This window comes from Pseudophryne corroboree, chromosome 8 (genome assembly GCF_028390025.1).
Source record: "Pseudophryne corroboree isolate aPseCor3 chromosome 8, aPseCor3.hap2, whole genome shotgun sequence".
NCBI classification, from domain to species: Eukaryota; Metazoa; Chordata; class Amphibia; order Anura; family Myobatrachidae; genus Pseudophryne; species Pseudophryne corroboree.
Genome location: NC_086451.1, coordinates 414,840,213 through 414,863,596, shown reverse-complemented (window position 1 = coordinate 414,863,596; position 23,384 = coordinate 414,840,213). Strand labels below are relative to the sequence as shown.

Genomic DNA, 23,384 nt, shown 5'->3' with positions numbered 1-23,384 from the left:
ATTCTTATTTTCTCTGACGTCCTAGTGGATGCTGGGAACTCCGTAAGGACCATGGGGATTATACCAAAGCTCCCAAAACGGGCGGGAGAGTGCGGATGACTCTGCAGCACTGAATGAGAGAACTCCAGGTCCTCCTCAGCCAGGGTATCAAATTTGTAGAATTTAGCAAACGTGTTTGCCCCTGACCAAGTAGCTGCTCGGCAAAGTTGTAAAGCCGAGACCCCTCGGGCAGCCGCCCAAGATGAGCCCACCTTCCTTGTGGAATGGGCTTTTACAGATTTTGGCTGTGGCAGGCCTGCCACAGAATGTGCAAGCTGAATTGTACTACAAATCCAACGAGCAATAGTCTGCTTAGAAGCAGGAGCACCCAGCTTGTTGGGTGCATACTGTTATGATTCCTGTACTCCAGACCGGAGGAGATCTTATGGCAGAGGTCTGAGTACAGGGAAAATAAGCTGGTTGTGGGAGCAGGAGAGCCTAGTAACCCCTGGCACCCTAACTCCGTTGTCTCGCCCGTGTTATCAGAAATCCCCTGCGAGACTATGGTTGCTTGAGCCCATGGCAGCCGCGTTCGAAGGGCGGATTATGTCTGCCCAACCCCGATGCCCCCGCAGGTCTTAAAGGGAGACAAGGGGAAGTCCGAGACAGGGTGATTACAAGGGGCCCTCTGACTAAGCAACCAGGCCAGGGGTTACAAGCTAACTAACTTAAACCAAAGGTATGTGCGGACTAGCCGCCAGGGAAAAGGACAACCAAAGATCCCCTGATCCGTTACTCCTATCCAGCACCGCTGGATACCAGAGTGGATCTGTGGGAGCGGAATCCTCCGCAAAAGCTCCAGAACACAAGTAAACTAAATAATAAACAGTAAGCGGACAAGCCGCAACACACGGCTGAGCCGCGACTCACGAACACCACAAGATGTTAAAGGTGCTCGGTCAGACTCCAGGAACAGATGACAAACTTCCGAGTACAGGATCTCTGAGGACAGGAACAACCGGATTGAGCAGGACTGGAAACTCTCTGTAGCAGACACAGGCAAACAGGAAGCTATCACCGGCGTCTGTAAGGAGTCCTGAGGGTGCCTTTATTCAGGAACCCTCCAATCAAAATCCAGACAGGGTAATCAACTGAAATGCCGTGCAGCTTGCATGCTGCACGGCCAGCACACCATGAGGTAATCAGGACAGACCCAGCAACGGGGAACGCGGCTGAACGTGGCGTCCCCGTTGCTAAGGTCAGAGCGGCTCCGTGCGCCCGGCGTCTAGCGTTGCCAGGGAGCCGGCGGCTGTACGCGCACGGCGTCCCTGGTTGCTAGGCGCCGGGCCGCACCGACGAGCGGACCCTGGCGCCTAACACATACAGGATAAACAGCGAGTCAGATTTTCTGACTCAAGCCGTCCTGGAAACATATATTTTCAGGGCCCTGACTACGTCCAGCAACTTGGAGTCCTCCAAGTCCCTAGTAGCCGCAGGTACCACAATAGGTTGGTTCAGATGAAACACTGAAACCACTTTAGGGAGAAAATGAGGACGAGTCCTCAATTCCGCCCTGTCTGAATGGAAGATCAGATAAGGGCTTTTACAGGATAAAGCCCGCCAATTCTGACACGTGCCTGGCCGAGGCCAGGGCCAACAACATGACCACTTTCCATGTGAGATATTTTCACTCCACAGATTCATGTGGTTCAAACCAATGTGACTTTAGGAACCCCAAAACTACATTGAGATCCCAAGGTGCCACTGGAGGCACAAAAGGCGGCTGTATATGCAGTACCCCTTTTACAGACGTCTGAACTTCAGGTAGTGAAGTTAGTTCTTTCTGGAAGAAAATTGACAGGGCCAAAATTTGAACCTTAATGGACCCCAATTTTAGGCCCATAGACACTCCTGTTTACAGGAAATGCAGGAATCGACCTAGTTGAAATTCCTCCATCGGGGCCTTACTGGCCTCCCACCACGCAACATATTTTCGCCAAATGCGGTGATAATGCTTTGCGGTTACATCCTTCCTGGCTTGACCAGGGTAGGGATGACTTCATCCGGAATGCCTTTTTCCTTCAGGATCTGGCGTTCAACCGCCCTGCCGTCAAACGCAGCCGCGGTAAGTCTTGGAATAGACAGGGTCCTTGCTGGAGCAGGTCCCTTCTTAGAGGTAGAGGACACGGGTCCTCCGTGAGCATCTCTTGAAGTTCCGGGTACCAAGTCCTTCTTGGCCAATCCGGAGCCACGAGTATAGTTCTCACTCCCCTCCGTCTTATAATTCTCAGTACTTTTGGTATGAGAGGAAGAGGAGGGAACACATACACTGACTGGTACACCCACGGTGTTACCAGAGCGTCCACAGCTATTGCCTGAGGGTCCCTTGACCTGGCGCAATACCTGTCCAATTTTTTGTTTAGGCGGGACGCCATCATGTCCACCTTTGGTTTTTCCCAATGGTTTACAATCATGTGGAAGACTTCTGGGTGAAGTCCCCACTCTCCCAGGTGGAGGTCGTGCCTGCTGAGGAAGTCTGCTTCCCAGTTGTCCACTCCCGGAATGAACACTGCTGACAGTGCTATCACATGATTTTCCGCCCAGCGAAAAAACCTTGCAGCTTCTGCCATTGCCCTCCTGCTTCTTGTGCCGCCCTGTCTGTTTACGTGGGCGACTGCCGTGATGTTGTCCAACTGGATCAGCACCGGCTGACCTTGAAGCAGAGGTCTTGCTTGGCTTAGGGCATTGTAAATGGCCCTTATCTCTAAAATATTTATGTGAAGTGATGTCTCCAGGCTTGACCACAAGCCCTGGAAATTTCTTCCCTGTGTGACTGCTCCCCAGCCTCGCAGGCTGGCATCCGTGGTCACCAGGACCCAGTCCTGAATGCCGAATCTGCGGCCCTCTAGAAGATGAGCACTCTGCAACCACCACAGGAGAGACACCCTTGTCTTTGGTGACAGGGTTATCCGCTGATGCATCTGAAGATGCGATCTGGACCATTTGTCCAGCAGGTCCCACTGGAAAGTTCTTGCGTGGAATCTGCCGAATGGAATTGCTTCGTAGGAAGCCACCATTTTTCCCAGGACCCTTGTGCACTGATGCACTGACACTTGGCCTGGTTTTAGGAAGTTTCTGACTAGTTCGGATAACTCCCTGGCTTTCTCCTCCGGGAGAAAACACCTTTTTCTGGACTGTGTCCAGGATCATCCCTAGGAATATAAGGCGTGTCGTCGGGATCAGCTGCGATTTTGGAATATTGAGAATCCAACCGTGCTGCCGCAGCACTATCTGAGATAGTGCTTCCCCGACTTCCAACTGTTCCCTGGATCTTGCCCTTATCAGGAGATCGTCCAAGTAAGGGATAACTAAAACTCCCTTCTTTCGAAGGAGTATCATCATTTCGGCCATTACCTTGGTAAAGACCCGGGATGCCGTGGACAATCCAAACGGCAGCGTCTGAAACTGATAGTGACAGTTCTGTACCACAAACCTGAGGTACCCTTGGAGAAGGGTAAATTGGGACATGTAGGTAAGCATCTTTGATGTCCAGAGAGACCATATAGTCCCCTTCTTCCAGGTTTGCAATCACTGCTCTGAGTGACTCCATCTTGAATTTGAACCTTTGTATGTAAGTGTTCAAGGAATTTAGATTTAAAATTGGTCTCACCGAGCCGTCCGGCTTCGGTACCACAAATAGTGTGGAATAGTACCCCTTTCCCTGTTGCAGGAGGGGTACCTTGATTATCACCTGCTTGGAATACAGGCTGTGAATGGCTTGCAATACTGTCTCCCTGTCTGAGGGAGACGTCGGTAAAGCAGACTTTATGAAACGGCGAGGGGGAGGTGTCTCGAATTCCAATTTGTACCCCTGAGATACCACCTGAAGGACCCAGGGGTCTACCTGCGAGTGAGCCCACTGCGCGCTGAAATTCTTGAGACGTGCCCCCACCGTGCCTAAGTCCGCTTGTAAAGCCCCAGCGTCATGCTGAGGACTTGGCAGAAGCGGGAGAGGGCTTCTGTTCTTGGGGATTGGCTGTCTGTTGCAGCCTTTTTCCCCTTCCACTGCCCCGGGGCAGAAATGAGGAGCCTTTCGCTCGCTTGCCCTTATGGGGACGAAAGGACTGCGGCTGATAATACGGCGTCTTCTTATGTTGAGAGGCGACCTGGGGTAAAAATGTGGATTTCCCAGCTGTTGCCGTGGCCACCAGATCTGACAGACCTACCCCAAATAACTCCTCCCCTTTATAAGGCAATACTTCCATATGCCGTTTGGAATCCGCATCACCTGACCACTGTCGCGTCCATAACCCTCTTCTGGCAGAAATGGACAGCGCACTTACTCTTGATGCCAGTCGGCAAATATCCCGCTGTGCATCACGCATATATAGAAATGCATCTTTTAAATGCTCTATAGTCAGTAATATACTGTCCCTGTCTAAGGTATCAATATTTTCAGTCAGGGAATCCGACCAAGCCAAACCAGCACTGCACATCCAGGCTGAGGCGATTGCTGGTCGCAGTATAACTAGTGATGAGCGCCTGAAATTTTTCGGGTTTTGTGTTTTGGTTTTGGGTTCGGTTCCGCGGCCGTGTTTTGGGTTCGACCGCGTTTTGGCAAAACCTCACCGAATTTTTTTTGTCGGATTCGGGTGTGTTTTGGATTCGGGTGTTTTTTTCAAAAAACCCTAAAAAACAGCTTAAATCATAGAATTTGGGGGTCATTTTGATCCCATATTATTATTAACCTCAAAAACCATAATTTCCACTCATTTTCAGTCTATTCTGAATACCTCACACCTCACAATATTATTTTTAGTCCTAAAATTTGCACCGAGGTCGCTGGATGACTAAGCTAAGCGACCCTAGTGGCCGACACAAACACCTGGCCCATCTAGGAGTGGCACTGCAGTGTCACGCAGGATGTCCCTTCCAAAAAACCCTCCCCAAACAGCACATGACGCAAAGAAAAAAAGAGGCGCAATGAGGTAGCTGTGTGAGTAAGATTAGCGACCCTAGTGGCCGACACAAACACCGGGCCCATTTAGGAGTGGCACTGCAGTGTCACGCAGGATGTCCCTTCCAAAAAACCCTCCCCAAACAGCACATGACGCAAAGAAAAAAAGAGGCGCAATGAGGTAGCTGTGTGAGTAAGATTAGCGACCCTAGTGGCCGACACAAACACCGGGCCCATCTAGGAGTGGCACTGCAGTGTCACGCAGGATGGCCCTTCCAAAAAACACTCCCCAAACAGCACATGACGCAAAAAAAAAGAGGCGCAATGAGGTAGCTGACTGTGTGAGTAAGATAAGCGACCCTAGTGGCCGACACAAACACCGGGCCCATTTAGGAGTGGCACTGCAGTGTCACGCAGGATGTCCCTTCCAAAAAACCCTCCCCAAACAGCACATGACGCAAAGAAAAAAAGAGGCGCAATGAGGTAGCTGTGTGAGTAAGATTAGCGACCGTAGTGGCCGACACAAACACCGGGCCCATTTAGGAGTGGCACTGCAGTGTCACGCAGGATGTCCCTTCCAAAAAACCCTCCCCAAACAGCACATGACGCAAAGAAAAAAAGAGGCGCAATGAGGTAGCTGTGTGAGTAAGATTAGCGACCCTAGTGGCCAACACAAACACCGGGCCCATCTAGGAGTGGCACTGCAGTGTCACGTAGGATGTCCCTTCCAAAAAACCCTCCCCAAACAGCACATGACGCAAAGAAAAAAAGAGGCGCAATGAGGTAGCTGTGTGAGTAAGATTAGCGACCGTAGTGGCCGACACAAACACCGGGCCCATTTAGGAGTGGCACTGCAGTGTCACGCAGGATGTCCCTTCCAAAAAACCCTCCCCAAACAGCACATGACGCAAAGAAAAAAAGAGGCGCAATGAGGTAGCTGTGTGAGTAAGATTAGCGACCCTAGTGGCCGACACAAACACCGGGCCCATCTAGGAGCGGCACTGCAGTGTCACGCAGGATGTCCCTTCCAAAAAACCCTCCCCAAACAGCACATGACGCAAAGAAAAAAAGAGGCGCAATGAGGTAGCTGTGTGAGTAAGATTAGCGACCGTAGTGGCCGACACAAACACCGGGCCCATTTAGGAGTGGCACTGCAGTGTCACGCAGGATGTCCCTTCCAAAAAACCCTCCCCAAACAGCACATGACGCAAAGAAAAAAAGAGGCGCAATGAGGTAGCTGTGTGAGTAAGATTAGCGACCCTAGTGGCCGACACAAACACCAGGCCCATCTAGGAGTGGCACTGCAGTGTCACGTAGGATGTCCCTTCCAAAAAACCCTCCCCAAACAGCACATGACGCAAAGAAAAAAAGAGGCGCAATGAGGTAGCTGTGTGAGTAAGATTAGCGACCGTAGTGGCCGACACAAACACCGGGCCCATTTAGGAGTGGCACTGCAGTGTCACGCAGGATGTCCCTTCCAAAAAACCCTCCCCAAACAGCACATGACGCAAAGAAAAAAAGAGGCGCAATGAGGTAGCTGTGTGAGTAAGATTAGCGACCCTAGTGGCCGACACAAACACCGGGCCCATCTAGGAGTGGCACTGCAGTGTCACGCAGGATGGCCCTTCCAAAAAACCCTCCCCAAACAGCACATGACGCAAAGAAAAAAAGAGGCGCAATGAGGTAGCTGACTGTGTGAGTAAGATAAGCGACCCTAGTGGCCGACACAAACACCGGGCCCATTTAGGAGTGGCACTGCAGTGTCACGCAGGATGTCCCTTCCAAAAAACCCTCCCCAAACAGCACATGACGCAAAGAAAAATAAAAGAAAAAAGAGGTGCAAGATGGAATTGTCCTTGGGCCCTCCCACCCACCCTTATGTTGTATAAACAAAACAGGACATGCACACTTTAAGCAACCCATCATTTCAGTGACAGGGTCTGCCACACGACTGTGACTGATATGACGGGTTGGTTTGGACCCCCCCCAAAAAAGAAGCAATTAATCTCTCCTTGCACAAACTGGCTCTACAGAGGCAAGATGTCCACCTCATCATCATCCTCCGATATATCACCGTGTACATCCCCCTCCTCACAGATTATCAATTCGTCCCCACTGGAATCCACCATCTCAGCTCCCTGTGTACTTTGTGGAGGCAATTGCTGCTGGTCAATGTCTCCGCGGAGGAATTGATTATAATTTATTTTAATGAACATCATCTTCTCCACATTTTCTGGATGTAACCTCGTACGCCGATTGCTGACAAGGTGAGCGGCGGCACTAAACACTCTTTCGGAGTACACACTTGTGGGAGGGCAACTTAGGTAGAATAAAGCCAGTTTGTGCAAGGGCCTCCAAATTGCCTCTTTTTCCTGCCAGTATAAGTATGGACTGTGTGACGTGCCTACTTGGATGCGGTCACTCATATAATCCTCCACCATTCTTTCAATGGTGAGAGAATCATATGCAGTGACAGTAGACGACATGTCCGTAATCGTTGTCAGGTCCTTCAGTCCGGACCAGATGTCAGCATCAGCAGTCGCTCCAGACTGCCCTGCATCACCGCCAGCGGGTGGGCTCGGAATTCTGAGCCTTTTCCTCGCACCCCCAGTTGCGGGAGAATGTGAAGGAGGAGATGTTGACAGGTCGCGTTCCGCTTGACTTGACAATTTTCTCACCAGCAGGTCTTTCAACCCCAGCAGACTTGTGTCTGCCGGAAAGAGAGATCCAAGGTAGGCTTTAAATCTAGGATCGAGCATGGTGGCCAAAATGTAGTGCTCTGATTTCAACAGATTGACCACCCGTGAATCCTTGTTAAGCGAATTAAGGGCTCCATCCACAAGTCCCACATGCCTAGCGGAATCGCTCCGTGTTAGCTCCTCCTTCAATGTCTCCAGCTTCTTCTGCAAAAGCCTGATGAGGGGAATGACCTGACTCAGGCTGGCAGTGTCTGAACTGACTTCACGTGTGGCAAGTTCAAAGGGCAGCAGAACCTTGCACAACGTTGAAATCATTCTCCACTGCGCTTGAGACAGGTGCATTCCACCTCCTATATCGTGCTCAATTGTATAGGCTTGAATGGCCTTTTGCTGCTCCTCCAACCTCTGAAGCATATAGAGGGTTGAATTCCACCTCGTTACCACTTCTTGCTTCAGATGATGGCAGGGCAGGTTCAGTAGTTTTTGGTGGTGCTCCAGTCTTCTGTACGTGGTGCCTGTACGCCGAAAGTGTCCCGCAATTCTTCTGGCCACCGACAGCATCTCTTGCACGCCCCTGTCGTTTTTTAAATAATTCTGCACCACCAAATTCAAGGTATGTGCAAAACATGGGACGTGCTGGAATTTGCCCATATTTAATGCACACACAATATTGCTGGCGTTGTCCGATGCCACAAATCCACAGGAGAGTCCAATTGGGGTAAGCCATTCCGCGATGATCTTCCTCAGTTGCCGTAAGAGGTTTTCAGCTGTGTGCGTATTCTGGAAAGCGGTGATACAAAGCGTAGCCTGCCTAGGAAAGAGTTGGCGTTTGCGAGATGCTGCTACTGGTGCCGCCGCTGCTGTTCTTGCGGCGGGAGTCCATACATCTACCCAGTGGGCTGTCACAGTCATATAGTCCTGACCCTGCCCTGCTCCACTTGTCCACATGTCCGTGGTTAAGTGGACATTGGGTACAGCTGCATTTTTTAGGACACTGGTGACTCTTTTTCTGAGGTCTGTGTACATTTTCGGTATCGCCTGCCTAGAGAAATGGAACCTAGATGGTATTTGGTACCGGGGACACAGTACCTCCAACAAGTCTCTAGTTGGCTCTGCAGTAATGATGGATACCGGAACCACGTTTCTCACCACCCAGGATGCCAAGGCCTCAGTTATCCGCTTTGCAGTAGGATGACTGCTGTGATATTTCATCTTCCTCGCAAAGGACTGTTGGACAGTCAATTGCTTGGTGGAAGTAGTAAAAGTGGTCTTACGACTTCCCCTCTGGGATGACCATCGACTCCCAGCAGCAACAACAGCAGCGCCAGCAGCAGTAGGCGTTACACGCAAGGATGCATCAGAGGAATCCCAGGCAGGAGAGGAATCATCAGAATTGCCAGTGACATGGCCTGCAGGACTATTGGCATTCCTGGGGAAGGAGGAAATTGACACTGAGGGAGTTGGTGGGGTGGTTTGCGTGAGCTTGGTTACAAGAGGAAGGGATTTACTGGTCAGTGGACTGCTTCCGCTGTCACCCAAAGTTTTTGAACTTGTCACTGACTTATTATGAATGCGCTGCAGGTGACGTATAAGGGAGGATGTTCCGAGGTGGTTAAAGTCCTTACCCCTACTTATTACAGCTTGACAAAGGGAACACACGGCTTGACACCTGTTGTCCGCATTTCTGTTGAAATACCTCCACACCGAAGAGCTGATTTTTTTGGTATTTTCACCAGGCATGTCAACGGCCATATTCCTCCCACGGACAACAGGTGTCTCCCCGGGTGCCTGACTTAAACAAACCACCTCACCATCAGAATCCTCCTGGTCAATTTCCTCCCCAGCGCCAGCAACACCCATATCCTCCTCATCCTGGTGTACTTCAACACTGACATCTTCAATCTGACTATCAGGAACTGGACTGCGGGTGCTCCTTCCAGCACTTGCAGGGGGCGTGCAAATGGTGGAAGGCGCATGCTCTTCACGTCCAGTGTTGGGAAGGTCAGGCATCGCAACCGACACAATTGGACTCTCCTTGTGGATTTGGGATTTCGAAGAACGCACAGTTCTTTGCGGTGCTACTGCTTTTGCCAGCTTGAGTCTTTTCATTTTTCTAGCGAGAGGCTGAGTGCCTCCATCCTCATGTGAAGCTGAACCACTAGCCATGAACATAGGCCAGGGCCTCAGCCGTTCCTTGCCACTCCGTGTGGTAAATGGCATATTGGCAAGTTTACGCTTCTCCTCCGACAATTTTATTTTAGGTTTTGGAGTCCTTTTTTTACTGATATTTGGTGTTTTGGATTTGACATGCTCTGTACTATGACATTGGGCATCGGCCTTGGCAGACGACGTTGCTGGCATTTCATCGTCTCGGCCATGACTAGTGGCAGCAGCTTCAGCACGAGGTGGAAGTGGATCTTGATCTTTCCCTAATTTTGGAACCTCAACATTTTTGTTCTCCATATTTTAATAGGCACAACTAAAAGGCACCTCAGGTAAACAATGGAGATGGATGGATACTAGTATACAATTATGGACGGACTGCCGAGTGCCGACACAGAGGTAGCTACAGCCGTGGACTACCGTACTGTACTGTGTCTGCTGCTAATATAGACTGGTTGATAAAGAGATGTAGTAGTATGTATGTATAAAGAAGAAAGGAAAAAAAAACCACGGGTAGGTGGTATACAATTATGGACGGACTGCCGAGTGCCGACACAGAGGTAGCTACAGCCGTGAACTACCGTACTGTACTGTGTCTGCTGCTAATATAGACTGGTTGATAAAGAGATGTAGTAGTATGTATGTATAAAGAAGAAAGAAAAAAAAACCACGGGTAGGTGGTATACAATTATGGACGGACTGCCGAGTGCCGACACAGAGGTAGCTACAGCCGTGGACTACCGTACTGTACTGTGTCTGCTGCTAATATAGACTGGTTGATAAAGAGATGTAGTAGTATGTATGTATAAAGAAGAAAGAAAAAAAAACCACGGGTAGGTGGTATACAATTATGGACGGACTGCCGAGTGCCGACACAGAGGTAGCTACAGCCGTGAACTACCGTACTGTACTGTGTCTGCTGCTAATATAGACTGGTTGATAAAGAGATGTAGTAGTATGTATGTATAAAGAAGAAAGAAAAAAAAACCACGGGTAGGTGGTATACAATTATGGACGGACTGCCGAGTGCCGACACAGAGGTAGCTACAGCCGTGAACTACCGTACTGTACTGTGTCTGCTGCTAATATAGACTGGTTGATAAAGAGATGTAGTAGTATGTATGTATAAAGAAGAAAGAAAAAAAACCCACGGGTAGGTGGTATACAATTATGGACGGACTGCCGAGTGCCGACACAGAGGTAGCTACAGCCGTGGACTACCGTACTGTACTGTGTCTGCTGCTAATATAGACTGGTTGATAAAGAGATGTAGTAGTATGTATGTATAAAGAAGAAAGAAAAAAAAACCACGGGTAGGTGGTATACAATTATGGACGGACTGCCGAATGCCGACACAGAGGTAGCTACAGCCGTGAACTACCGTACTGTACTGTGTCTGCTGCTAATATAGACTGGTTGATAAAGAGATGTAGTAGTATGTATGTATAAAGAAGAAAGAAAAAAAAAACACGGGTAGGTGGTATACAATTATGGACGGACTGCCGAGTGCCGACACAGAGGTAGCTACAGCCGTGAACTACCGTACTGTACTGTGTCTGCTGCTAATATAGACTGGTTGATAAAGAGATGTAGTAGTATGTATGTATAAAGAAGAAAGAAAAAAAAACCACGGGTAGGTGGTATACAATTATGGACGGACTGCCGAGTGCCGACACAGAGGTAGCTACAGCCGTGGACTACCGTACTGTGTCTGCTGCTAATATAGACTGGTTGATAAAGAGATGTAGTAGTATGTATGTATAAAGAAGAAAGAAAAAAAAACCTCGGGTAGGTGGTATACAATTATGGACGGACTGCCGAGTGCCGACACAGAGGTAGCTACAGCCGTGAACTACCGTACTGTACTGTGTCTGCTGCTAATATAGACTGGTTGATAAAGAGATGTAGTAGTATGTATGTATAAAGAAGAAAGAAAAAAAAACCACGGGTAGGTGGTATACAATTATGGACGGACTGCCGAGTGCCGACACAGAGGTAGCTACAGCCGTGGACTACCGTACTGTACTGTGTCTGCTGCTAATATAGACTGGTTGATAAAGAGATGTAGTAGTATGTATGTATAAAGAAGAAAGAAAAAAAAACCACGGGTAGGTGGTATACAATTATGGACGGACTGCCGAGTGCCGACACAGAGGTAGCTACAGCCGTGAACTACCGTACTGTACTGTGTCTGCTGCTAATATAGACTGGTTGATAAAGAGATGTAGTAGTATGTATGTATGTATAAAGAAGAAAGAAAAGAAAAAACACGGGTAGGTGGTATACAATTATGGACGGACTGCCGAGTGCCGACACAGAGGTAGCTACAGCCGTGGACTACCGTACTGTACTGTGTCTGCTGCTAATATAGACTGGTTGATAAAGAGATGTAGTAGTATGTATGTATAAAGAAGAAAGAAAAAAAAACCACGGGTAGGTGGTATACAATTATGGATGGACTGCCGAGTGCCGACACAGAGGTAGCTACAGCCGTGAACTACCGTACTGTGTCTGCTGCGACTGGATGATAAATAATGATATAAAAAATATATATATATCACTACTGCAGCCGGACAGGTATATATTATATAATGACGGACCTGCTGGACACTGTCTGTCAGCAGAATGAGTTTTTTATAGAATAAAAAAAAAAACACCACACAAGTGAAGTCACACGACGAGTGTTTAACTTTTTCAGGCAATCACAATATAGTATACTACTAACTATACTGGTGGTCAGTGTGGTCAGGTCACTGGTCAGTCACACTGGCAGTGGCACTCCTGCAGCAAAAGTGTGCACTGTTTAATTTTAATATAATATGTACTCCTGGCTCCTGCTATAACCTATAACTGGCACTGCAGTGCTCCCCAGTCTCCCCCACAATTATAAGCTGTGTGAGCTGAGCACAGTCAGATATATATACATAGATGATGCAGCACACTGGGCTGAGCAGTGCACACAGATATGGTATGTGACTGAGTCACTGTGTGTATCGTTTTTTTCAGGCAGAGAACGGATATATTAAATAAAACTGCACTGTCTGGTGGTCACTGTGGTCAGTCACTAGTAAACTCTGCACTCTCTACACTTCTACAGTACTCCTAAGCTCCAGTAAATCAGGTCAATCTCTCTCTCTCTCTCTTCTAATCTAAATGGAGAGGACGCCAGCCACGTCCTCTCCCTATCAATCTCAATGCACGTGTGAAAATGGCGGCGACGCGCGGCTCCTTATATAGAATCCGAGTCTCGCGAGAATCCGACAGCGTCATGATGACGTTCGGGCGCGCTCGGGTTAACCGAGCAAGGCGGGAGGATCCGAGTCTGCTCGGACCCGTGAAAAAAACCATGAAGTTCGGGCGGGTTCGGATTCAGAGAAACCGAACCCGCTCATCTCTAAGTATAACACCAGTATGTGTGTAAATACATTTTAGGATACCTTCCTGCTTTCTATCAGCAGGATCCTTAAGGGCGGCCGTCTCAGGAGAGGGTAGAGCCACCTGTTTTGATAAGCGTGTGAGTGCTTTATCCACCCTAGGGGGTGTTTCCCAACGCGCCCTAATCTCTGGCGGGAAAGGATATAATGCCAATAATTTTTTAGGAATTATCAGTTGTTATCGGGGGAAACCCACGCTTCATCACACACCTCATTTAATTCCTCAGATTCAGGAAAAACTACAGGTAGTTTTTTCTCACCGAACATAATACCCTTTTTAGTGGTATTAGTATTATCAGAAATATGTAAAACATTTTTCATTGCCTCAATCATGTAACGTGTGGCCCTACTGGAAGTCACGTTTGTCTCTTCCCCGTCGACACTGGAGTCAGTATCCGTGTCGACGTCTGTATCTACCATCTGAGGTAACGGGCGTTTTAGAGCCCCAGATGGCTTTTGAGACGCCTGGACAGGCACAAGCTGAGTAGCCGGCTGTCTTATGTCGTCAACTGTCTTTTGCAAAGAGCTGACACTGTCACGTAATTCCTTCCATAAGATCATCCACTCAGGTGTCGACTCCCTAGGGGGTGACATCTCTATTATAGGCAATTGCGCCGCCTCCACATCATTTTCCTCCTCATACATGTCGACACAACGTACCGACACACAGCACACACACAGGGAATGCTCTGACAGAGGACAGGACCCCACTAGCCCTTTGGGGAGACAGAGGGAGAGTATGCCAGCACACACCAGAGCGCTATATATATACAGGGATAACCTTAAATAAGTGTTTTTCCCCCTTATAGCTGCTATTTGTAATTATTACGCCAATTAGTGCCCCCCTCTCTTTTTTACCCTGTTTCTGTAGTGCAGGACTGCAGGGGAGAGTCAGGGAGACGTCCTTCCAGCGGAGCTGTGAGGGAAAATGGCGCCTGTGTGCTGAGGAGATAGGCTCCGCCCCCTTCTCGGCTGCCTTTTCTCCCGCTTTTATGTGGAATCTGGCAGGGGTTAAAATTCATCCATATAGCCCTGGGGGCTATATGTGATGTATTTTCGCCAGCCAAGGTGTTTCTATTGCTGCTCAGGGCGCCCCCCCCTAGCGCCCTGCACCCTCAGTGACCGGAGTGTGAAGTGTGCTGAGGAGCAATGGCGCACAGCTGCAGTGCTGTGCGCTACCTTGGTGAAGACAGGATGTCTTCTGCCGCCGATTTTCCGGACCACTTCTTGCTTCTGGCTCTGTAAGGGGGCCGGCGGCGCGGCTCTGGGACCGGACTCCGAGGCTGGGCCTGTGTTCGGTCCCTCAGGAGCTAATGGTGTCCAGTAGCCTAAGAAGCCCAATCCACTCTGCACGCAGGTGAGTTCGCTTCTTCTCCCCTTAGTCCCTCGATGCAGTGAGCCTGTTGCCAGCAGGTCTCACTGAAAATGAAAAACCTAAAACTAAACTTTCACTAAGAGCTCAGGAGAGCCCCTAGTGTGCACCCTTCTCGGTCGGGCACAAAAATCTAACTGAGGCTTGGAGGAGGGTCATAGGGGGAGGAGCCAGTGCACACCAGGTAGTCCTAAAGCTTTACTTTTGTGCCCAGTCTCCTGCGGAGCCGCTATTCCCCATGGTCCTTACGGAGTTCCCAGCATCCACTAGGACGTCAGAGAAATTCACATTACGCCACACCGTATGAGCTGAAATTCACATTACGCCACACCGTATGAGCCGAAATTCACATTACGCCACACAGTATGAGCCAAAATCACATTACGTCACACGGTATGAGACGAAATTCACATTACGCCAAACGGTATGAACCAAAATTCACATTACGCCACATGGTATGAGCCGAAATTCATGTTATGTCACGCGGTATGATTCAAAATTCACATTATGCCACTCGGTATGAGTGGAAATTCACATTATGTCACATGGTGTGAGCCAAATTCATATTACGTTACATGGTATGAGCCAAAATTCACATTATTCCACACGGACACGGTATGAGCCATATATATATATATACAGTAGAATTGTGTGCATGACCTCCACTCCCCCCTCATACTGACATCATGTCTGCACACATCCCCCCCTAAACTGACAGCCATGTTTGCGCACATCCCCCCATACTGACATCCCAGTCTGCACACATCCCCCTTTGCCTTGCAATGATGACATCCATGACTACTACATTCCCCCATACTGACATTTACGTCTACTCTGCACATTGCCCTCCTCAAATACTGACATACTGTACATGCATGCAGGGGTGTAACGGTGATTGCTGGCCTTCCTGACTCCATCCTGTGTCTCTCTCAGCCAGCGGCACAGATTGCCCCTGTCAGCCAAACACTGCGGTCACTCAGAGGCAGAGAGGAGGAGCCAGGGTCGGGAGGAGATGAGAAAGGAAGCCCCCATTGCTCCTCCTCTCGACCCCTGGCTACTGGCAAATTGCGTCCACAAGGTACTGAGCATTTCGTCACGGCGCACCCCCCCCCCCCCCCCCCGCGATACTTTGCTCGCCCCACTCTCGTTACGCCTTTGAGTGCGGCAGCGCTCGGCATACCCCTGGCGGCGACCGGCGGAGGGGGGAGTCACACAGGAATGAGCAGCATGCTGACTCGGCATCGGGCCGCGGCGTGATGTCAATGATGCCATGTGCGCACCTTCGGGTTGTTCGTTGCCTTCTCAGATCTCTTGAACATTCAGAAGGATCTAAAGGCCCCCACACATGGTACGATGTGTGCCGGCGATTGGGCTGGCGATCAGAGAGCCGACATATGGGGCGGTCCCTACACAGGGTGATCCGGTGCCCGACCACTCGCTATGCTGCCCCCAACCCGCGCATATTGCTGCATGAGATCGTCAGCTGCATCGTCTGATCTTTTGAACATGCAGAAAGATCAGGCGAAGCGATGGACACCCCCAAGGGAGCGCGCAATAATGAACGATATGCATACGCATGGAACGATATAACTGTTTTATCGTTCCAATGCGTCAGATTGTCAGCTACATCGTTCCATGTGTGGGAGATTTGAGTAGGTGGCCAAATGCAGTATGGCTCCGCTCGCCCCTCCACCGCTCACCCCCTCCCACCGCTGCCGACGCTCGCTGCGTGTGTGCACTTGCTGATGCCGGCAACCCGCTGGGTCCCGTCATTTGCAACGTAACACATCACTCCGTGTGTGGGGGCTTTTATAAGATCTACTTGTGTTCTCCCACTTATACTGAATATTCACAAATGTTCAGCTCATCTTCACCAATTGCACCACACGTTCACCAATAACTCTTAAGATTCACATTTTGAGCGGTTAATATTACAATTAGCTTTTTAAAATCTAGAACATATCTTTTTTTTTTTTTCACCCATTTTGCCCAAGACCAAGATCTGCTTCGATAGTTATAACTGATTTCCCGATTACAGTAACTTGGATTGTATTTTGTACCTGTTCCCTTCATTGGGGTTGATGTATCAAGCACAATTGGCACACTGCTGTTACTGGGAAATGAGTGGGAGGAATTGAAGAGCGAGTGCAAATAAGCGCAAGCAATCGTAAACTTCAAGGCTGTAGGATTGTGCACAGTATGGTTAGGTTAGTAAACAGTTAATAGGATAGGGGGGCAGGATTTTAATTAGAATAATGGGAGTGTTAGGGAGGAGCTAGCAGACATTTTGTGAGAGGTAGGAGTTTCATCTGCCTCTTTCTGTCTGGATTCCCCCCCCATCCTCTCTCCCGAGTCACCTTTTTTCCCCACCCATTTTTTCTTTTTCTTTCCCGGTTGGGGTTTGCCAACCAGTATACTGTAGGTGGCGGGAGAGAACGGCAATTACACTGGCTATTGCGCTGCTGTTTGGAGGTGCGCACTTTGCCTAATACATTGTATACTCTGGCCCTCCTTACATTGGGCTTGGCTGTCTGGCTGGCCCCATTATGGTGTATTGGGGAGGGAGTTGGAAACTCAGCATTTATTGGCGTAGCCAATGAGATAAATAAAATCATGTCGTGGACATGCGTATCGGCAATAAGTCGTAATGTCACTGATGATCTGGCCGTTTTTTCGGGATCAGTACTAAATGCCGCCGGCCGGAATCCCGGCGGTCGAAATCCCGACGCCGGAATCCCGACCACACAATCTCGACAGGGGTGGCGAGCGGAACGCAGCCCTTTGCGGGCTCGATTCGCTCGCCACGATGCGGGCACGGTGCCTCGCTACGCTCAGCACACTATTATATTCTCCCTCTATGAGTGTCGTGGACACCCACGGAGGGAGAATATGTCGGGATTGTGGCGGTCGGGATTCCGGCATCGGTATTTCGACCGCCGGGATTCCGGCCGGCGGCATCTTGACCGCATCCTGTTTTTTCTTATTGCCACCATATGTACTAAAAAAAATTTGTGTTGTTTTGCGCTAGACAGACAGTGGAAAAATGCAGCATATACACCTCGGAAAAATCCACCAATTTTCCATATACAACTGTTTACAAATAAATTGGTGTACAGATTGCGCAAATTCTGTCCTAAATGATTGCATAAAATAAAAGAGCGTTACTTCCCTTTTGTTTCTTTATGGGAAGGACAATAACTTCTCGGGTATCACCATATATTGAATTGTCTGAACTGTAAAAAATAATAACACAATAGTGCAGACATCCAATTCAAAAACACCAAAAGGTTTTTTATATATACACCACACTCACAATGTGTCAATGGGTTGAAGGCATATAATGAGACTTTAACTTGAAGGAAAATGTTTCTATTGAATTCTTCTGATATCCACCTGGGCTTTAGGCTTATTTGCGTAGTTAATCTTAAAAGTCAGTAGATGCAATTGCTCTAAGGTACTAACATCAGTAAAGTGGATCACCCACTATGGGCAAATAGCCAATAGTGCCTGGTCAATCAGGAGATTTAAGAAGATGTAAATATATGGTATTTATGGATTCAAAATCGATAGAAAATTCATGTAACTTCCAACTTGATCAATCTTAACAAACCAGCATGTGATAATCAGGAAATCAGATTCAGTCAAGAGGCTCAATGTTTTTGTGCCACTAGTATACTGTGCTGTGTGTCCTGGTATCACAAGTCTGACTATATTTACATCTTCTTAAATCTCCTGATTGACCAGGCACTATTGGCTATTTGCCCATAGTGGGTGATCCACTTTACTGATGTTAGTACCTTAGAGCAATTGCATCTACTGACTTTTAAGATTAACTACGCAAATAAGCCTAAAGCCCAGGTGGATATCAGAAGAATTCAATAGAAACATTTTCCTTCAAGATAAAGTCTCATTATATGCCTTCAACCCATTGACACATTGTGAGTGTGGTGTATATACAAAAAACCTTTTGGTGTTTTTGAATTGGATGTCTGCACTATTGTGTTATTATTTTTTACAGTTCAGACAATTCAATATATGGTGATACCCGAGAAGTTATTGTCCTTCCCATAAAGAAACAAAAGGGAAGTAACGCTCTTTTATTTTATGTAATCATTTAGGACAGAATTTGCGCAATCTGTACACCAATTTATTTGTAAAAAATTATTGCCACCATACTTAGTTTTAGTATTATAAAGAAATAACGGATGACCGATTTTAATGGCATTTCAGTGGTCTGTGTCGTTATTTCTAGATAAGTTAAGTTAGTTCATAGTTAGTTGGTAAGGTTATTGTGTAATGATGTCATGCAGTTCGGCATCGGCCGATAGAAAGTTTAAGGATTGGTGTGTACCAGTGTGAGAACTTGGGAAACTTTTTCACAGCAATACAAGGAATCAAATCAGACACCCTTTTCATTCAGGGTTTATAAAAATTGATGCTTGGAAATAAGCATGTTTGGCAATGTGGATAAGGCGGATGAAGGTAATTAGATGTCCATGTTTTGGTGGCTATTTATGGTCATAAGTTTGGACAATGCAGAATGTTGACCAGCCAATGAAACCTCTGAACTTGTACATTCTTTCTACTTATTTGACAGATGAAGACTTCTCTATAATCCAGAAAGAGGTCCTTATACTGAAGAGCTGTGCTCACAAAAACATAGTGGCGTATTATGGAAGCTACCTGCGGTGAGGACAAGTACAGTAATTCTGGTGTTCCGGGTTCTGTCGGGACAGCATCAGACAGAGCTGAGTTTCTGTATGTCAGGTTCCCTGGCTGACCACTACAGGAGACCTATCACCCAGTCATGTTGTTGGCTTTGTAGTGCAGGGTGATACAAACATTTTTCCCCCATCCGCACCCCCCATGTTTAAGAATATATAGATGCTGGCAAGGAGGATGGGTGCCAGGCTACCAGCAGGCTGAGCGGGATACGGTGATTAGGTCGACCACACTTAGGTCGACAGTCATTAGGTCGACCACTATTGGTCAACATGGTCAATAGGTCGACATGGAAAAAGGTCGACATGCTTTTTTCCCATTTTTCCCCAATTTTTTTAACTTTATCATACTTTACGATCCACATGGACTACGATTGGAAATAGTAACCTTGCCCAAAGCATGGCGAGGGGACACGGTGCACTAATTTGGGATCCCCGTCACTTTACGATTAAAACGACACCAAGAAAAATAAAAAAAACCTCATGTTGACCTTTTTCCATATTGACCTTGTTCCTGTCGACCTAATGACTATGTCGACCTATTTCAGTTGTCGACCTAGTCACTGTCAACCAATAGTGGGCAACCTAATGACTGTCAACCTAATGCATTTCGACCCTATGACCCATACTTGGCTGAGCTGCAGTAGAACAATTCCCTGGATCTCAATCAATACAACAAAGCACTTTGGGGGAGATGTACTAAACAGTGGAGAAGTGAGCCTGTGGAGAAGTTGCCCATCGCAACCAATCAGCTGCTTTGTATAATTTTATAGTATGCAAATTATAAATGTTACTTCAATGCTGATTGGTTGCCCTGGGCATCTTCTCTACTGTCTCACTTCTCCACTCTTATCACTGCTTAGTACATCTCCCCCAATGTCTCCATCACTGGCCCAAATGCTGCATAACAGTAATTTGTAGTGGTCCTGAGTTCAGGGAGCGTTCACATAGATCGTAGAGTACTGCCCAACTTAGCTAGTGGCAAGTAATACTCTGCCATCTTCTGGGCTTATGGAAGATCAAATCCTGCTCACCAAAACAATTGTATCAGCTTCTGGGCGGGATGTACTATCCTCTCCCGCAGCGTTACCTGCCTTTCTCTGAGCTCCCTGTAGTTTTCTCCTCTCATCCTCACTGGAAATCACTCACTCGTTCCGCCTATTCACCGCCGCGGCCACTCTGAACTCTGCGTTGGGCTGGCTCAGCGGCGCTCCCCATGTCTTTCGCGCATGCGCATATGACACAGCATCCCGACAGGCTGCTGCTAGGTGCTGTGTCATAGTGCGTGCCTGAAAGACATGGGGAGCGCGGCTGAGCCAGCCCAACGCAGAGTTCAGAGTGGCCGCGGCGGTGAAGAGGCGGAACGAGTGAGTGATTTCCAGTGAGGATGAGAGGAGAAAACTACAGGGAGCTCAGAGAAAGGCAGGTAACGCTGTGGGAGAGGATAGTACATCCCACCCTCTGCTTATAAATGTCCATGCAATGGATCCACCGTATTATCTGGTTGTGATCATGCAGCACTTGGCCCCTCTAATATTTCCTGGCTAGACTGTAGTATCTGACCAGGATCACACATCATCACTATGGGGTATATTTACTAACATTCGTAATTCTCCCGATTTGGTGGGAGAATAATCACGAATGACATCGAAAGTGTAAAACTGCAACTTTTTGAATTTATTACGACTAATTTACTAAGCTGCCGTATTCTGCATTTTCGGTTCTTCCGATGTCGATGTCATTCGTTTTTTTAGGCAGTGTTTTACGTGAGTGACTTGTAAAACACTGCCGACTTTAATACAATGAATCTCGGCCGGATCTGAGAGATCCGTGCTGGGCTTCATTGTGCACTTTGTTTAAAAAAAAAAAAAAGTTTAAATGTTAAAAAAAAATTGCGTGGGGTCCCCCCTCCTAAGGCAAACCAGCCTCGGGCTCTTTGAGCCGATCCTGGTTGCAGAAATATGGGAAAAAAGTGGACAGGGGTTCCCCCATATTTAAGCAACCAGCATCGGGCTCTGCGCCTGGTCCTGGTTCCAAAAATACGGGGGACAAAAAGCGTAGGGGTCCCCCGTATTTTTAAAACCAGCACCGGGCTCCACTAGCTGGACAGATAATGCCACAGCCGGGGGTCACTTTTATACCGTGCCCTGCGGCCGTGGCATCAAATATCCAACTAGTCACCCCTGGCCGGGGTACCCTGGGGGAGTGGGGACCCCTTCAATCAAGGGGTCCCCCCCCAGCCACCCAAGGGCCAGGGGTGAAGCCCGAGGCTGTCCCCCCATCCAATGGGCTGCGGATGGGGGGCTGATAGCCTTTGTTGATAGTTATGAATATTGTTTTTAGTAGCAGTACTACAAGGCCCAGCAAGCCTCCCCCGCAAGCTGGTACTTGGAGAACCACAAGTACCAGCATGCGGCGGAAAAACGGGCCCGCTGGTACCTGTAGTACTACTACTAAAAAAATACCCAAAAAAAGACAACACACACACACCTTGAAAGTAAAGTTTTATTACATCCATCCACACAAACATACATACATACTTACCTTATGTTCACACGCAGGTCGGTCCTCTTCTCCAGTAGAATCCATGGGGTACCTGTTGAATAAATTATACTCACCAGATCCAGGGTACCAGGCTCCTCGGATAATCCTTTTGTAATCCACGTACTTGATTAAAAAAATAAAACGGAGACCCGAGCCACGCACTGAAAGGGGCCCCATGTTTTCACATGGGTCCCCTTTCCCCGAATGCCAGAAACCCAATCTGACTGATGTCTAAGTGGGTTTCTTCAGCCAATCAGGGAGCGCCACGTTGTAGCACCCTCCTGATCGGCTGTGTGCTCCTGTACTGTCTGACAGGCGGCACACGGCAGTGTTACAATGTAGCGCCTATGCGCTCCATTGTAACCAATGGTGGGAACTTTCTGCTCAGCGGTTGACCGAAAGTGACCTCACCGCTGACCTGAAAGTTCCCACCATTGGTTACAATGGAGCGCATAGGCGCTACATTGTAACACTGCCGTGTGCCGCCTGTCAGACAGTACAGGAGCACACAGCCGATCAGGAGGGTGCTACAACGTGGCGCTCACTGATTGGCTGAAGAAACCCACTTAGACATCAGTCAGAGTGGGTTTCTGGCATTCGGGGAAAGGGGACCCATGTGAAAACATGGGTCCCCTTTCAGTGCGTGGCTCTGGTCTCCGTTTTATTTTTTTAATCAAGTACGTGGATTACAAAAGGATTATCCGAGGAGCCTGGTACCCTGGATCTGGTGAGTATAATTTATTCAACATGTACCCCATGGATTCTACTGGAGAAGAGGACCGACCTGCGTGTGAACATAAGGTAAGTATGTATGTATGTTTGTGTGGATGGATGTAATAAAACTTTACTTTCAAGGTGTGTGTGTATTGTCTTTTTTTGGGTATTTTTTTAGTAGTAGTACTACAGGTACCAGCGGGCCCGTTTTTCCGCCGCATGCTGGTACTTGTGGTTCTCCAAGTACCAGCATGTGGGGGAGGCTTGCTGGGCCTTGTAGTACTGCTACTAAAAACAATATCTTACACTTTTACAAAAAGGCTATCAGCCCCTCATCCGCAGCCCATTGGATGGGGGGGACAGCCTCGTGCTTCACCCCTGGCCCTTGGGTGGCTGGGGGGGGGACCCCTTGATTGAAGGGGTCCCCACTCCCCCAGGGAACCCCGGCCAGGGGTGACTAGTTGGATATTTGATGCCACGGCCGCAGGGCACTGTATAAAAGTGACCCCCGGCTGTGGCATTATCTGTCCAGCTAGTGGAGCCCGGTGCTGGTTTTAAAAATACGGGGGACCCCTACGCTTTTTGTCCCCCGTATTTTTGGAACCAGGACCAGGCGCAGAGCCCGATGCTGGTTGCTTAAATATGGGGGAACCCCTGTCATTTTCCCCCCCATATTTCTGCAACCAGGATCGGCTCAAAGAGCCCGAGGCTGGTTATGCTTAGGAGGGGGGACCCCACGCAATTTTTTTTCAACAAATTAACACTTTCCCACCCCTTCCCACTGATATACATGCACGGATC

At 48.3% G+C, this 23,384-nt stretch overlaps 1 protein-coding gene across 5 annotated transcripts in view; it reads left to right on the top strand.

The window, feature by feature from the left end:
- Positions 1-23,384, top strand: part of MAP4K1 (mitogen-activated protein kinase kinase kinase kinase 1) — a 165,775-nt gene that overhangs the window by 47,110 nt on the left and 95,281 nt on the right. For all 5 annotated transcript variants that reach the window (XM_063937909.1, XM_063937908.1, XM_063937907.1 and 2 more), the window contains one exon: positions 19,202-19,292. Coding sequence is in view for 3 of the 5 variants with exons in the window: in XM_063937908.1 (XP_063793978.1) it covers positions 19,202-19,292 (91 nt within the window). In the remaining 2 variants the exon portion in view is untranslated. The remainder of the gene's footprint in view (positions 1-19,201; positions 19,293-23,384) is intronic.